The sequence below is a fragment of the Pteropus alecto genome, unplaced genomic scaffold (genome assembly GCF_000325575.1).
Source record: "Pteropus alecto unplaced genomic scaffold, ASM32557v1 scaffold50, whole genome shotgun sequence".
In the NCBI taxonomy this organism is placed as follows: domain Eukaryota; kingdom Metazoa; phylum Chordata; class Mammalia; order Chiroptera; family Pteropodidae; genus Pteropus; species Pteropus alecto.
Window position 1 is genome coordinate 4,233,074 of NW_006431918.1, and position 14,799 is coordinate 4,247,872.

At 36.3% G+C, this 14,799-nt stretch overlaps 1 protein-coding gene across 7 annotated transcripts in view; it reads right to left on the bottom strand.

Annotated features, from left to right (window-relative positions):
* EXTL3 (exostosin like glycosyltransferase 3) overlaps positions 1-14,799 on the bottom strand; it is a 57,746-nt gene that overhangs the window by 10,627 nt on the left and 32,320 nt on the right. For all 7 annotated transcript variants that reach the window (XM_025042533.1, XM_025042530.1, XM_015585117.2 and 4 more), the window contains 2 exons: positions 10,691-10,818; positions 3,676-3,820 (listed from right to left, as the gene is read on the bottom strand). In XM_025042533.1, coding sequence (XP_024898301.1) covers positions 3,676-3,820; positions 10,691-10,818 — 273 coding nt within the window. The remainder of the gene's footprint in view (positions 1-3,675; positions 3,821-10,690; positions 10,819-14,799) is intronic.

The following is a 14,799-nucleotide window of genomic DNA, read 5'->3' on the forward strand; positions in this document are numbered from 1 at the left end:
TACCTAAAGCCATTACTTCTTAACTAATTTGTTACATGATACTACTATTTATTATATTTGACTGTTAGCTTGAGGTTCTTTATGTCTATCATATCTGTATGGTAAAATAGTACGCAACTGCCCATCTCTTCCCAACTCCATGGGCAGTTACGTATGTCAATAACCTGCCATCAACCATGGCAAGAATACTTGTATCACAGAACTGGCAAATGCTGTAAAACAGGGCAGATAGTGATGTACTGCCAATATGCTGATAACGAACAAATAGGTGAGGTGCCCAATAAAACTGACTTATATGTTTTATTACCTTAAATAGTAGAATCTATAATGACTGCAAAATTTCTGTAGCACACAGTGGTTTGCTGGTTATCTTGAGGCAAAGTACTTAAGAAATAGTGATCTTAGAAGATGAATTATATATTTTTCTTTTACAGAAATACAGGTGATTAAAATCTGTTGACCCTTTAAATGGCCAATGGCTGTCATTAGTCTGCTAAGGAGAATATATTACTAAGCACAATCCATATCTTCATCAAGAGAAAGGTGACATTATAACAAGAAGAAAGAACTACCTTTAAAAAAAATATGGAGAAAGTATTATGAAAAGAAATATTTAAAGTATTTCCACCATTATGTGATTTTGATGCAAAATCATTTATAAAAATCTATAAAAACATTCATATCTATATTTTTAAAACATAGAAAAACTTTAACCTGTTTAAAAATCTTATAAGTGAAGTTTCAGTGCAGTTAGAACCTACCCTAAAATACAAAAATGTAACACCTTCTCATTAGTTTGCTAAAAAAAAAAAAAACTAGCATCACAGAAGATGGAAATTCTAGTCAATTTTAACAAAATGCTATCAAATTGATAGATGAGTATCATGACTTAGAAAGTCTGGCAATAAGGTGTTTCTTCCAGGAACAGTGATTAAAATCAAGTATCAAAACTATGCTTAATTTTAAAAAAACCTCTGACTTGTCATAGCACACATTGTCAAATCAAGATTTTTAAAAATAACAAAACATATTCAATCATATTGCTTTCACTAAAATTTAAGAATTTAGAATAGTACTTTGAAACTTCATTTTACCTTTATCTCAACCTTATAAAAATGTCTACAAATACAGTAGTACATACATCCAATTTATAAATAAATATACAGGTACAGGTTGAAAATTTTTTATTGATAGGAACTTAATCAAAAAACTTGATTGTTCCAGATTAGGGAATGACTAACTTAATTGCTTTCAAGGACCAAACAAGTAAGGCAAATAAATGACATTTTAAAGAAATAGGTGTAAGGAAAAAAAGAGCCGTGGGGCAAATAAGCACACACGTGCCCCTCTACAGAGAACAGTGGCTGTGCAGCTCCAGCCGGAGGTGCCCCTGTGTGGCCTGATCTTCATTTTCATTAAAGTCCGGATCTTTTTGTAAAATCCACTGCTTTTTAAAGTCTGGCGATATATGGGACAGCACTAGGGGGCTACATAAACATTTCTGTAAGGCCCTGAACGCTTATGGGCTGCTAGTTTGTAATCTCTGCTCTGGATTTTCAAATAGGAAAACTAACTAAGTTTTATTAAGTAAATTATTTATTACTTGAAATTAAAGGGCTCTGACTATTGTAACTTTTAAAGAACAATCAGAGAATTTGAGAAGGCATACATTTCAGAAGAAAAGTAAATTCTCCTGGTATGAGCAGACACTGCTAAAATAGATGGCTCTTTCTCAGATGACCAGGGTGAAAATAAATGACTCTTAATTACGTATAATTTCTCGGCCATATGCTCTCTAACCCTGTTTGCAACCCCCAGCCCAACCATAGCCCATCCAAGTTTTGAAAACAAACACAAGAGTAAGGTCAAGAATGGGATGAGCACATTGGCTTTACACATTATATTTTAAAAAGTAAAAAAAAAGCTGAAAGTTTAATGACTTCTTAGGCTAGTTCAAAATGTCCCTAGTAAGATGACTATCAAGGTTCTATTTAAGGTGACTTTCAAGATGCTACCATCTGAGAAATAAAATATATGAGGGACAAAAGATTTGAGGGAGTTGGAGGGGCAGATGATGAGATTTGGGGAGAAAATTCAGTTTGACATACCAGAAGGGACATATAGGTATGTCCTGAAAACAATTAAATATATGAGTACAAATCTCAGAGAAGGACCAAGGCTGGAATACAGATACAGAAGTCAGCTTGTAGGTGCTAAGAAAAGCCACAAGACTTTGAGAGTATGACAGAATATCTAAGGATAACACAAAGTAGAAAGAGCACTAGATAGAAGCTATGACCCTGGGCTACTTCAACATTTATGGGGAAGACAGTGTGTTGGGTGGGTCTCTCATGAGGGCAATGAAGTGGCTATAATGTCAGAGGGCATGGAGTAGAGAGCAGGATAACGGGCCAGATGCCAACATCCTTGATGACCATGATGGAAAGATTACAAGGTTGGTAGGTATCAGCAACAAGACAGATGCCATGATCCTCAAATGAGAGTTTATATGACAACTGAGAATTACCTAGAAATCTCACTGATAAGCAATGAAAATAGTTCTCTATACCTTCCCTGCTCCAAAGTACACATCTGGGGAAATGAGCAGCCTCAGCCCCCATTTATGAAAGAAGGACAGGAATGGGCTAACGGGGAAGCACTGTCCTCAGAGAAAAGTCAGGTTTCAATCAAGCCAAGGAGATAGAGGAGGTGTTCTATGAAGTGGGGGTGTAGGCGACTTGGCTATCTCAGAACAGGGATTCTTCAGAGCCCAGAGCAAGGACTTGGGAGAGAAGGTACAGAGCAGCACTACACAAGATAAATATAATATGAATCGCATATATCATTTTAAATTTCCTAGTAGCCACATTTTTAAAAGCAAAAAGAAAAAGTAAAATTAATTAGTAATATATTTTACTTAACCCAGTGTATCCAAAATATAATTAAATTTTAGCATATAATCGATATAAAAAATTATTGATAGTTTATATTCTTTCTTTCATGCTAAGTTTTCAAAATCTTGTGTGTACTTTACAGTTATAACACATCTCAATACTGACCAGTCACATTTCAAGTGCTCAACAGCCACATGTGGCCAGTGGCTACTTTATAGAACAAATGAGATATACAGGGAAGATGAGTCAGGAGCAAAAAAAAAAAATAGAACAGTTTAGCGATAACAGTTCAGGAGAAGAGTAACAACTGAAGGGACTTACATTTTGGATAGTCATTGAAAATCAGGATGTGAGTCATGGTAAAAGTTACAAGCTCTAAGGGATCAAACTGAATTTACAGAGCCACAACAGACAGAGGCTTGTGGTGGGGTTGGGGATAGTGGTGGTTAGCCTGAATCAAAGAGTACCAGGGTCAGCCTTCCACTGGCCAAGCCACATCTGGAAGGCAATGTTGAAAATGGATGGTAGTTTAGCCCAGTTTCACAGAGAGCGCTAATGCTCAGCAACAGGAACTGATTTTCCTATCTCATCCGAACTTGTTATCACAGAGTTACTCTAAGCCATCTTGATCACTGTCTTTAAAAACAGAAATAACTTACTTCTGGCATAGAAGGGACGTATCAGAAACTCTAGGAGTTTTACCTTTAGGGCAGGATTTCACTACCACACAATAGCTCAACTCTTACCAAGTTCAGGCCATTCTCACCAAACTTTTTCTTACCTTGTGAAAGAAGGCAGCACCTGTCAGCACCATGGACAGCTCACAAGAATAGTTGGAGTTGTAGAGCCAGGACTGATGAGGGATGTCCCACGCATGGTAACGGCCAGGGAAACCCACAATGCGGTCCCGCGCTTCTCTCCACACCCTCAAAAAACACAAGCACATGCACACACCTGAATACAAAGCTCTACGATTACCAGAAACATTTAAAATTACTGCCTCCGTCTTGCTGGCTTTGGTCCTTAGGCTGTTAACTTTTTTCTTTTTTTAAAAAAAATAATAAAATCAGTCACAAGCCAAACAGAATAAAAACAAAGAGTATCACGTGTAGCTTCCTTAATAAGCACCTGCTTATTGCTCCTCTAACTCCTGGCAGCCAGCATCTCTCCAGCCCTTATGGAAAGAACAAGCTGGAATAACGTGGGTAAGAGCTCTAAGTCAGGGGTCTCAAGAGTGGGGTCTGTACAGCAATCTGCTAAGAAGCAGGAAGAAGATATCAATTTCTATTTCTATTTATTTTTAATCTCATTTCTTAATAAGTTTTGGTTTTAATGAGCATTATGTATAGGACTTGTATATAATTTATGCAGATTGCATGCTTAACTTTCCTATTACTGAGAGAATGAATACACCATAAAAGCAGCTTAAGAGACCACAAGAGACAGCTGCCTGCAGTAAGGTACAACAGCCTTAATTCCTGATTTGAGTACAGCTGAGGGAGAAACCTTCACCAAGAAAAGTAGTAGTCTATAGAACCATGAAATGAAAGATTTCAAAAATGCAAGAAACAAATTGAGAATTCAGTATGTTTCCAGGATGAACTTTTTATAGCATCTCCAAATTCATAGGTAAGGTAGAACAAATTAAATCAGTTCCCCAGTTTCCCAGGCTAAAATTGCAGAGCTGAAAGCACTTCTGCTCCACAGAACCTTACAGCCCTGCAGAAGTGCTTCAGGGGTCCTGTAAACAATGAGTCATCCCCTCCCCACTCCATGTCACCCCTAAATGGATATTTAAACTACCTGAGTACCTCCCTCATCAATTACATGGAATTTCAATTCCTAAAACACATATGATTTCATTTCAAAGGAGTTCCTCTCTTATTAAGTTTAAAAGCAACTAATCTAGTCCAACAGATGGGAAACCACAACTTCTATTCACAACATTAACAGATGGGCTTTCTGCCACCTCCTACCCAAACCCTTACCTCTATCCTAATTTATTTCCAAAAACTGACTCCAAATTACTAACCTAAAAAACTGTAAGATGTTTTCATAATTTAACATATCCAGCATGTAAGGCTTGCTAATAAGTACTATTGGCATAAACAAATGTTATATCGATACTCCTAATAATTCTTATCTTTTCAAAGGCCCATTATTCTTACTAGTCCTGAAATATTCGCAGAGGAAAGAATGGGAAGCTGAATGTTTCAGTCCTCTGATTTGGCTGATTTAAGTCCACATAATATAAACAGTTCTTAATAAAGCAAATCTCATTTGCTACACAAAATATCAAGGATATCAAAAAGTAACAATTTAATTTGTTAAAAGCTGTGAACCTTGAGATGGTTGACTGGGTGTTATCTATTAAATTATAAAGAAAAAAAATCAATGTGGAGGCACAGGAATGAGATAAACTCAACACAAAGGCTTAATATATTCCCGGGATGATGCATCAAAAGTTTCGGATAGTATGATCTCAATGGCTATTTGAAAGTCAGGCATTAAAACATACCTATTATAAATAATGTTACCAATTTACATTTAAAAGTGTGACACATAATCAATTTCTTAACATTATATCCAAATTTGTGCTGCACTAGTTTTAACCCTTGTGCTATATCACAGATCATGCTTTGGCATACCTTCTCTTTAATAAATTAGTCTTTAAATGTGTTAAAAGAATAACTATGCACTAGGTTAGGGGTAAAGTTTCAAAGGTAATTTCATAGCTCAAACATAAACACAAAGAAAATTCACTGAATAAACACAATTCTGCCAAACAACTAAAGAGAAATTTTTAAGTACCATTCCACTAAAGAATCTGAATCATGATTAATATCTTGTTAACATTTCAAATTTAAATACTATCACCTGTGAAATAAGTGCATCAATTCAATCTTTTCACAGTATGAATTTTGGCACATTATTTATATCATTTCCATAATAGTATAGTAGGTTAAGTAAAAAATATATTTATATATAATACACGCCAAAAAGTACATATTTTTGTGCAAGTCTATGTGACTCAAAACAATTTTTTAATGAACTTACTGAATAAAGCAAAGGTCATGTTACTATCAACATTTAATTTGAAACTGATTTTCTAATCTTCAAACCTTAGGCAAAATGGTTTAGAATAAAGATCACTAAATTAACATATTACAGTACATTAAAGTAATATGGACTTTATCATACAAAGAAACATTCTTATCCTTATTGGTTATACCTCCACATTTTTCCCTCTGGTTCATTAAGAACCAAACGACTTGAAACACAATGAGAAAATAAAGTGTAAAATCAACTAAAAATCAAAGAATGTATAAAAAAAGTAATGTGAGATTTTGTTTCTTAACTATCTAAAACAAGAGTTCTTTTCTAAATCTGAAGTTTCTTACAGTATCATATGTAAGCCTTCTCCTCTTACCCCCACCCCCAAAATATTAAAAAACCTATACCACACCATGGTAAAGAAAAAATGTTTGTTAACTCCCTTTGGAAAAGAAAACTCATAAAGCAGAGCCATGAAGTTCAGAGAAAAAAATTAATGTCAGATCCAGTTGTGGAATTCAAAACTTCTGGGTCCAAGATAAAAAAGATATATATCTCCAAAAACGGAACCTACTTTCTAGTCCACAATCTCACACCATCTCTTAAGCTTACGCTGTCTTTTTTTTTTTTAATAAAATTTGTTGAGCTATAAATCACATACTATAACATTTACTCATTTAAAAGTGTACAAGTCATTGTGTTTTAGTATACCCACAGAGCTGTGCAATCATCACCACTACCTAATTTCAGAATATTTTCATCATTCCAAAAAGAAACCCCATAACCATTCCATATATATACATATACATTCCAAATCATTCCAAAAAGAAACCCCATAACCATTAGTAGTCACTCCCCATTCCCGTCTCCCTAGCCCATAGCAACCACTAATCTATTTTCTGTCTCTGTGGATTTGCCTATTATGGACATTTCATTTAAATGGAATCATACAACATGTGGCCTTGAATGACTTTTCATTTAGCCCATTTTCAAGGTTCATTATGTCACAGCATGGATCAGTACTGCATTCCTTTTTATTAGCAAATAATATTCCGTCATATATATACATTACATTATGGTTATCCACTCAACAACTGATGCACATTTGGGTTGTTTATACTTCCTTTGTTTCTGTTTTTTTGACAATTGATTTTTTTGTGTATGGCAAAATGTATATAACATAAAACTTACCATTTTAATCATTTTAGGTATACAGTTCAGTGGCATTAAATATATTCATGTTGTACAACTATCACCATGCACCCATCTCCAGAACTTTTTCATCTTCCCAAACTTAAACTCTGTGCCCATTAAACACTAACTCCCCATTCCTGCCTTCCTCTAGCCCCTGGCAACCACTGTTCTACTTTCTGTCTCTGAATATGACTACTCCAGATGCCTCATATCAGTAAAACCATATGTTTATCCTCTTACGTTGTTCATACTTATTGGTTATTATAAATAATGTTGCTATGAACATTCATGTACTGCTTTTTGTATGAACATATGCTTTCAATTCTTAGGCCTCTTTTATTTGTTCTTTAAGAACACGTTTACAAAAAAGAAAAAAGAACATGTTTACCTCTTTCTTTGCTACATGAGCTGAAATCAGCCAAGATGCATATTCCCTTTTGCCAGAGGGAATAATTCTTATTATACCTGCCCTTTCCTTTTGTACCTAGGTCTATTTTATTCTCGTTCAGGTAAAATAAGAAAATTGGAGAGATTAATAAGAGAAAGCTTTTAGATCAAAGGATGCCCAAACAAATGAAAAGAGAGTCAGGATGGTAAAAGGTTAGGATGTACAGCCAGAGATAATTCATCAGTACCATAACCAGAGGCTAAACCTCAAATTTCCAATGATTGTTAAGAGAGACAATGAAAGGCTTGTTATTCTCTTACCACTTGGAAATCTGTTGACAGATGGAAAAAGTCAAAAGTCTTCCTAAATCAAGAGCCATAGAAAATAGCAAACACCAGCTATCTTAATAAGCTCCAAACTCATCAAAGCAGGACCACTTATCTAAATCATTCTTAGTATCTAGAGGTGGTCGGCAGTGCTCCTGTTAACATCTCACGCCTGTTCACAGATCCCAGCCCTTTAGCATGCTCTGAAGTACACCATGCTATATCGGAAATACATCACCTTCCCCTCCCTCACCACCACCATCAACAACAACTGTGATGGCAAAGACCATGTCTGGAATTATCACATGGCTTCCCTGCCTTCATAAAAACAGGAAGAGAGAGCTGGCTATTGATTATTATGGTACAAAGGAACATACTCCAATTTGGTCAGATTTTTATCACAGCTAACAGACTCTTGCCTTAATAATGGATGTCAAAGGAAATGTGAGTGGGAGAGAGGAAGAACAGATGTTCTACTTTTTCAGAAACACGTCAAATAATTCTTTGTAGATGGATTTGAGACAAATACAGCAAAAAAGCTGCTGCTCTTTTCATCTGAGCATCTGTACTTATTAACATAACCAAAAGAAGCCTGACGGCTAGGTGGGTCAGGTTTTCCATGAATAGAACAAAGGCACCGAGAAGAGTTCTCCATCCTGGATCCAGACTTAAATAAGATCTCCAAGGAAATCTACACCTGTGCTTCTTAAACTATGGTGAAGAACTAACTTACTCCATTATCCATTATTGTGGATTATCACTTTTAGAAAATACAAGAAAAATGAATTGCATGGTTTCTTAAATATGACACCAAAAGCTCAGCCAAAGAAAACATAGATAAATTAGACTTCATAAATAAATGAAACTTTTCTGCTTTGAAGGATACCATCAAGAAAGTGAAAGACAACCCACAGAATGGGAGAAAATATTTGCAAATTTGTAAATCTTACCTCTGATAAAGGACTTATATCTAGAATATAAAAAGAACTCCTTACAGCTCAATAATAAAAAAACAAATAACCCAAATAACAATGGGCAAAGGATCTGAACAGAAATTTCTCCAAAGAAGATATACAAGTAGTCACTAAGCACATGAAAAAATGCTCAACATCGTTAGTCATTAGAGAAAAGCAAATCAGAGAAAAGCAAATCAAAACTACACTGAAATACCACTTCACACGCAGTGGGATGGTTATAAATAAAAACCAGAAAGTAAGTATCGACAAGGATGTGGAGAAAATGGAACCCTTATACACTGCTGATAGCAATAAAATGGTGCAGCCACTTTGGAAAATAGTTCCTCAATACTACTCCTAAGTATATGTCCACGAGAAAGGAAATGTTCATACAAGAATCTGTACATGAATGTTCATAGCAGCATTATTCACAACAGCCAAGAAGTAGAAATGACCCAACTGTCCATTAATGGATAAATGATAAACAAACTGTATATATCCATACAAAATGAATGACACATGCTACAAGAGAGATGAACCTTGAAAACACTATGTTAAGTGAAAAAAACTAGTTACAAAGGGGCACATATTTTATGGTACCATTTATATGAAATATCCACAATAGGCAAATTTATAGAGACACAAAGTAGATTAATAGTTGCCTAGGGCTTAGAGGGGTTGGAGGGAAACGCTAATGGGTACAGGGTTTCTCTTGGTAACGAAGATTTCTAAAATAGATTGTGTTGAGGGTTGTGCAAATTTGTAAATATATTAAAAACCATTGAATTTATATTTAAATGAATGAACTGTCTGATGTATGAATTATATTCAATAAGTGTTACCCAAAAGTGAACTACAAGATAAACAAACCCTTGGATGTCATGGTAAATGTCAAATTGCTTTCAAAGTTTTAAAATGCTTACCCTCGATTTTAGTACCTACCTTACTATGGACAGGTAATAAAGTGTCCATGGGCCAGCATACCAGTCATGACATATTTTGAGTAGCCCTGATCTACTACATTCTTTTACATGTGATGTTCCCTCAAGAGGGATATTTAAGTCTCAATAAGAACTACTAAATTCAAGAAAAAGGTGCAGTTCAATGGTTGAGTGGAAGTTCTGGAGTCAGACAAAACTGCAGTAGAATTCCAGCTCTGCCACTTACTTTCTAGCTTCACAGTTTTGCTCTCTTGGATCTCGATTTATTCCTATGTAAAATGGAGACGAATACAACTTACATCCTCAAGTTTCAGGAGGATGTAAGATAAACCAAAGTACTCAGCTAGTCTCTGGCATACAGTAGGGGTTCAATAAACGTCATGCATCATAACACCACCTCCTCCCCCTCTTTTTCCTCTTGAATCCCTGCATCCAACCTCATCTTTCCTCAAAGCTTTCAGGCCCCAGAATTTTGGCACTGTTCCACTGCCCCAATACACAGCAACAGGTTTCTGCCTGCCTGGGAGTTATTCCCCCTCCTCTTAACACAAAACCCTCACATTTCCTTTATGAATCTACTCTTTGCCTCCACTCTCAGCCCCTATGGATTTCGGGTACAGGATGATCTACTTGCAGCTCCAAGAGTAGGCAGGTAACCCTGGCCTAGCCGATCACAGAATTCCATCTCCCTGGCCTCAGAATAAGAGCCTATATGAGAACAAAGGTAACACAGAGGGAAGCAGAGGCTAGAGATGAAAGAGTTCTGACATCACCTAAGGCCCTGGATCCAGCTATGTCTTAACTTTTAGCCCTTACTATCTCTAAAGATGTCTCAGTTCCTACCAGCTAATAAATTCATTTGGCTGCCTGATTCGGGTTTGACTTAGTTTTCTGTCACTAGCAAATGAAAGTGCTTCTGGACTGAAAATCAGCTTACCGAAACCCAAACATGATTTCATCATGGCGAAGGTGAGCATCATCATCAATAGACAGGATGGCCTCTGTCTCAATTTCATTCCAGGGCAAGAATCGATTATTCAAACTGTTCTTTTCAGTACGGACCACCTGTAAAAAGGAAAGAAAAACACTAACGATCAATTCTGCACCAAAGAACGCAAAACCAAAACTGCCTTTAGGTCAAAGAAGACTGGCTGAATTTACTAATTTTGCCTGGTTACCTACCACTTGTAAAATCTACCACATGACTTTCAGGAATAAAAACTGCCTAATAATTTAGCAAGTGAATAAGAATTTCACATTTTAAGCTTTATTCATTTACTAATTTTCTTGTGAAACAAGCTAAAGCTGAGGATAATTCACATATGCAATAAACACAATCTAGGGAAATTTTTAAAAACTTTCCCGAGAGAACACAAGGTGGCAGAGAACAGCTGTGATGATGATGCCTGGCTCTGGAATCCCCCCGTTTGCTCATAAACCTTAAAACCGAACTCAGAAATTCCTTGAGTCTACGTCATTTCTGACCAATTTTAAAGCCTTTTTTTTGGTATTTAAAATAAAAAGGGGATTGCCTATCCTGTTGAGGTTAATTATTTCAACTTTGAAATTCCTACCTGTAGCACTGACTATACATATAAAAGCTTTTTCCCTCAGAGCTGTACACACCTAAATTCAGTAAAACTAAGTTTGTGTCCACAGCAAATTCCAATTCAAAGACTCGCTATCCAAAGTGACCTATACATAAAGGGGATCAAATATATGGCAGCTAAAGGAAACTGGACTTTGGGTGGTAAACACACAATAGAATATATACAGATGTCAAATTACAATGTACACCTGAAAATTATATAAATGTATTAACTAATGTTACCCCAATAAACTTAATTTAAAAAATAAAAATAAAAAACAATGTGACCCATACATGCAAAGCAGTATTTTCTTCATAAAACAAAGATTAGTGTACAAACAGAACTTCATTATAATTTTTAAAAATTGTATTTAAGCCATATCTCAGATAAGCAGTTTACTACAATGTAGGCAGTAACTTTGTTATTCACCTCACCCCCTAATACTCAAATAAATGAGGATGATCACATTCACAGTACTGTGATAGCTCATTTTTATGGTATCTATAATTAATTAATTCGACTAATGAGGAACCATCATATTATTTTCAAACACTAGAAAAAGAGAACTTGCTGAGTCATCTTTTTAGAAAACCAGGATGGGTCATTTTAGTTTCAACAGGATGTTTTACTTGTACTGAGGATAACCTCTACCTAGCATGATGAATGTAATTATATTTGGAGTCTAAAAGTTTATTAATAATTTCAAAGGTACTTCCATGACCTCAGGAGTATTGTCTCAGCTTAAAAATACTTTCTCCTATTCTTCTACCAAAATTACTCTTCCCCCTGGAGCCCAGCTCAGATGCCTCCTGCTGCCTCCCTCACCCGTTGTCAAAATTAATCACTTCTATGTTCCTAAAGCAGAGTCCTCGTACTTCAATTAATTCATTTTAGCACACTCAAAACCAATTAGTTGAGAGCTAGAAGGGCCTCAGAGATCATCTGGTCCACCTGACTTTATACATGGACAACTGGCAAATGGCAGAGTTAGATTCTAACTCCCACCTTCTAACTCCAAATCAGTCTTTTCCTGCCAATCCTAAATTTATAAATCTCACTGAACCAAAGCCCCATGGAAAATACATTATTAATTCGTGTATCATCAGAAAGAAAAATGCTGCTAAAAAAGAAAGCACATTTAATAGTCTATCACTTAGAAGGTGTACTTTATTAAAAGATTTTTAAGACTCTGCCTCAGCCCCAGAAGAATTCCTCCCAAGTCAGTACAGGGAAGGATCTGTAACAGATTTGCTACCACATAGAACAGATGTCAGAGGCAAGCAATAGACACAGAAGTCCATCTTGCCCTGCAGCATGTTTGATTGATATGAAAATCCCTGAGCTTGTAGCCCAGGTCTACCAAGCTCAGATTCAGCAGTGACAGAACAAAGGCACAGAGGCCTGGGTCAGAGAAAAGAGAGGAGAGGGGAGGGGGAGATGGCCAAGTACACAGCACAACAGCTGCCAGGCTCTGTCCCCGGAGGGATGGCCAGAAGCAGCAGTAGCCAAATGCCAACTTTGGCAATGGTAAAATGCCCTCTATCTTAAGACACATCCAATTTCACACGTTAAAACATAAAATAATGTCCACCTTAGAATCAACGCTCCAACTACCATTCATTTTACTTATACGTAGCATTCATTTTACTTTCCTAACATGCCCACCATTCATTTAATATGAACTGCAATTCTGCTGGTTCGGGTGAATGAAGTTCTCCTCAACTCTAGCAGTAAATATATGCAGCTTAAAATCCAGTAGTTAACACATATAGCTTAAAATGAAGAAAAAATAACTGAAAAATCCAATTCTTGACTATTCCATTGTAGATAACCAATTTTGTGAGTTAATCACCAGGAGGATTATCAACAGCAAGATTAGTAATCCAGGAACATAGCACAGCACTTTAATACTGAGTATAATTCAGAGACCAGCAATTTAGACATCATCTGGGACTTAGAATGCAGAACTGCAGGTCTACCCTAAAGCTATCAAGTCAGAACCTGCATTTTAACAAGATCTCCAAATAATTCCTATGCACATGAAATTTGGAGAGGCACTTAAAAGCATGGCTTTGGAGACAATCAGAAAAGCTTGAGTTCAAATTCCAAGTCCACCACTTATTAGATATGTGACTGTAAGTAAACAATCTCTCTGCTAAATTAAAACAGCACCATGTTGTCTGCAAAAACAAGCTGCTTATCAGCCAAACTTGACAACCCTATAAACAACCTAACGAAACAAAAACTAAAATGTTTGTGATGTGATACCTAGAGTGTATCCAGTTTTTTGTCCAATTTACAAAGTAAATCAAATCAAGGGGGCTTGCTTGTTCTTTGGAAGCTTTGGACAGAGCAGAAGGTCTCGTATCAAATGTGTTTTGGCCTAGATTTCATATAGTTTTTGATGAGATCGGGCGCGTTCAGGGTGGTATGGCCGTAGACTCATAGTTTTTGAGCAAGCTTAATTAAAGTCCATTAAGAGGCAAGTAAGTTCATTAAAAACAACTACTATGGGTTACAGGCATATAGTGTACATAGTACCTCTGCTTGTCCCGGCAAAACTCCTCTGGGCTGGATGACAACAAGATTTTCAGGATTAAAAACTGAGGCAATAGCCATCAGAACAAAAGAAAAGCTTTAAGGATTCACAGAAACACAATCAAGTATTGCGGCAGCTTATTTGTGGTTAGGTCACAAATAACTGCGGTCAATAAACCTGCTTTAAGAATTTAGAGCAGATTCTCAACTAGGAGTGATTTTGCCTCCCCTACTCTCCCACCCCTGGGACATTTGACAATAACTTCGGAAATTCTGGTTATCACAACTATGGCGGGGAAGGCAAGGGAAGGTGAGCTACTTTTATCTGTTGGGCAGAGGCCAGGTTGCTGCTAAATCCTACAAAGCACAGGATGGTCCCCACAACAAAGAATTAGCCAGCCCAAAATGTCATTGACCCCACTGCTGAGATATCAACTTAGAATCAGCCACTAGGAGACAGTAAAGTAAACTTCCAAGAATAAATGTAGCTCATTATTTAAGGACAATCAGCTTTTCCTCCAAACCAAAGAGAGATTTCTACCCTTACAAACTTTGAAAATACAAACTAAAATAATGAGAGGAAAAAGAGTAAAAAATTTCTTCTAGCAGTTTTACTTCAAAGCTATAATGTTTAAACCCTAGAAAAAGCTCAGCAAGCCAACAATTAACCACGCTGGCATCAAAATCAGTAGGACAAAAGACTCAAAGATTTGTAATGCAGACATACAGATCAGCATTGGCCTCGAAGAGTTTGTGAAATGGCAGATCAGAACATCAAAGAAATGAGTCAACCGGAGTACTATGCCATATGTAGGAAGGAGTCTCATTTTTGTTGATTTTGTTTTGTTTCAAATGAAAACAATGCTCCCTCCTTCGTTAACAATAGTTATCTTTTCATGCCTTATGATTATGAATATGA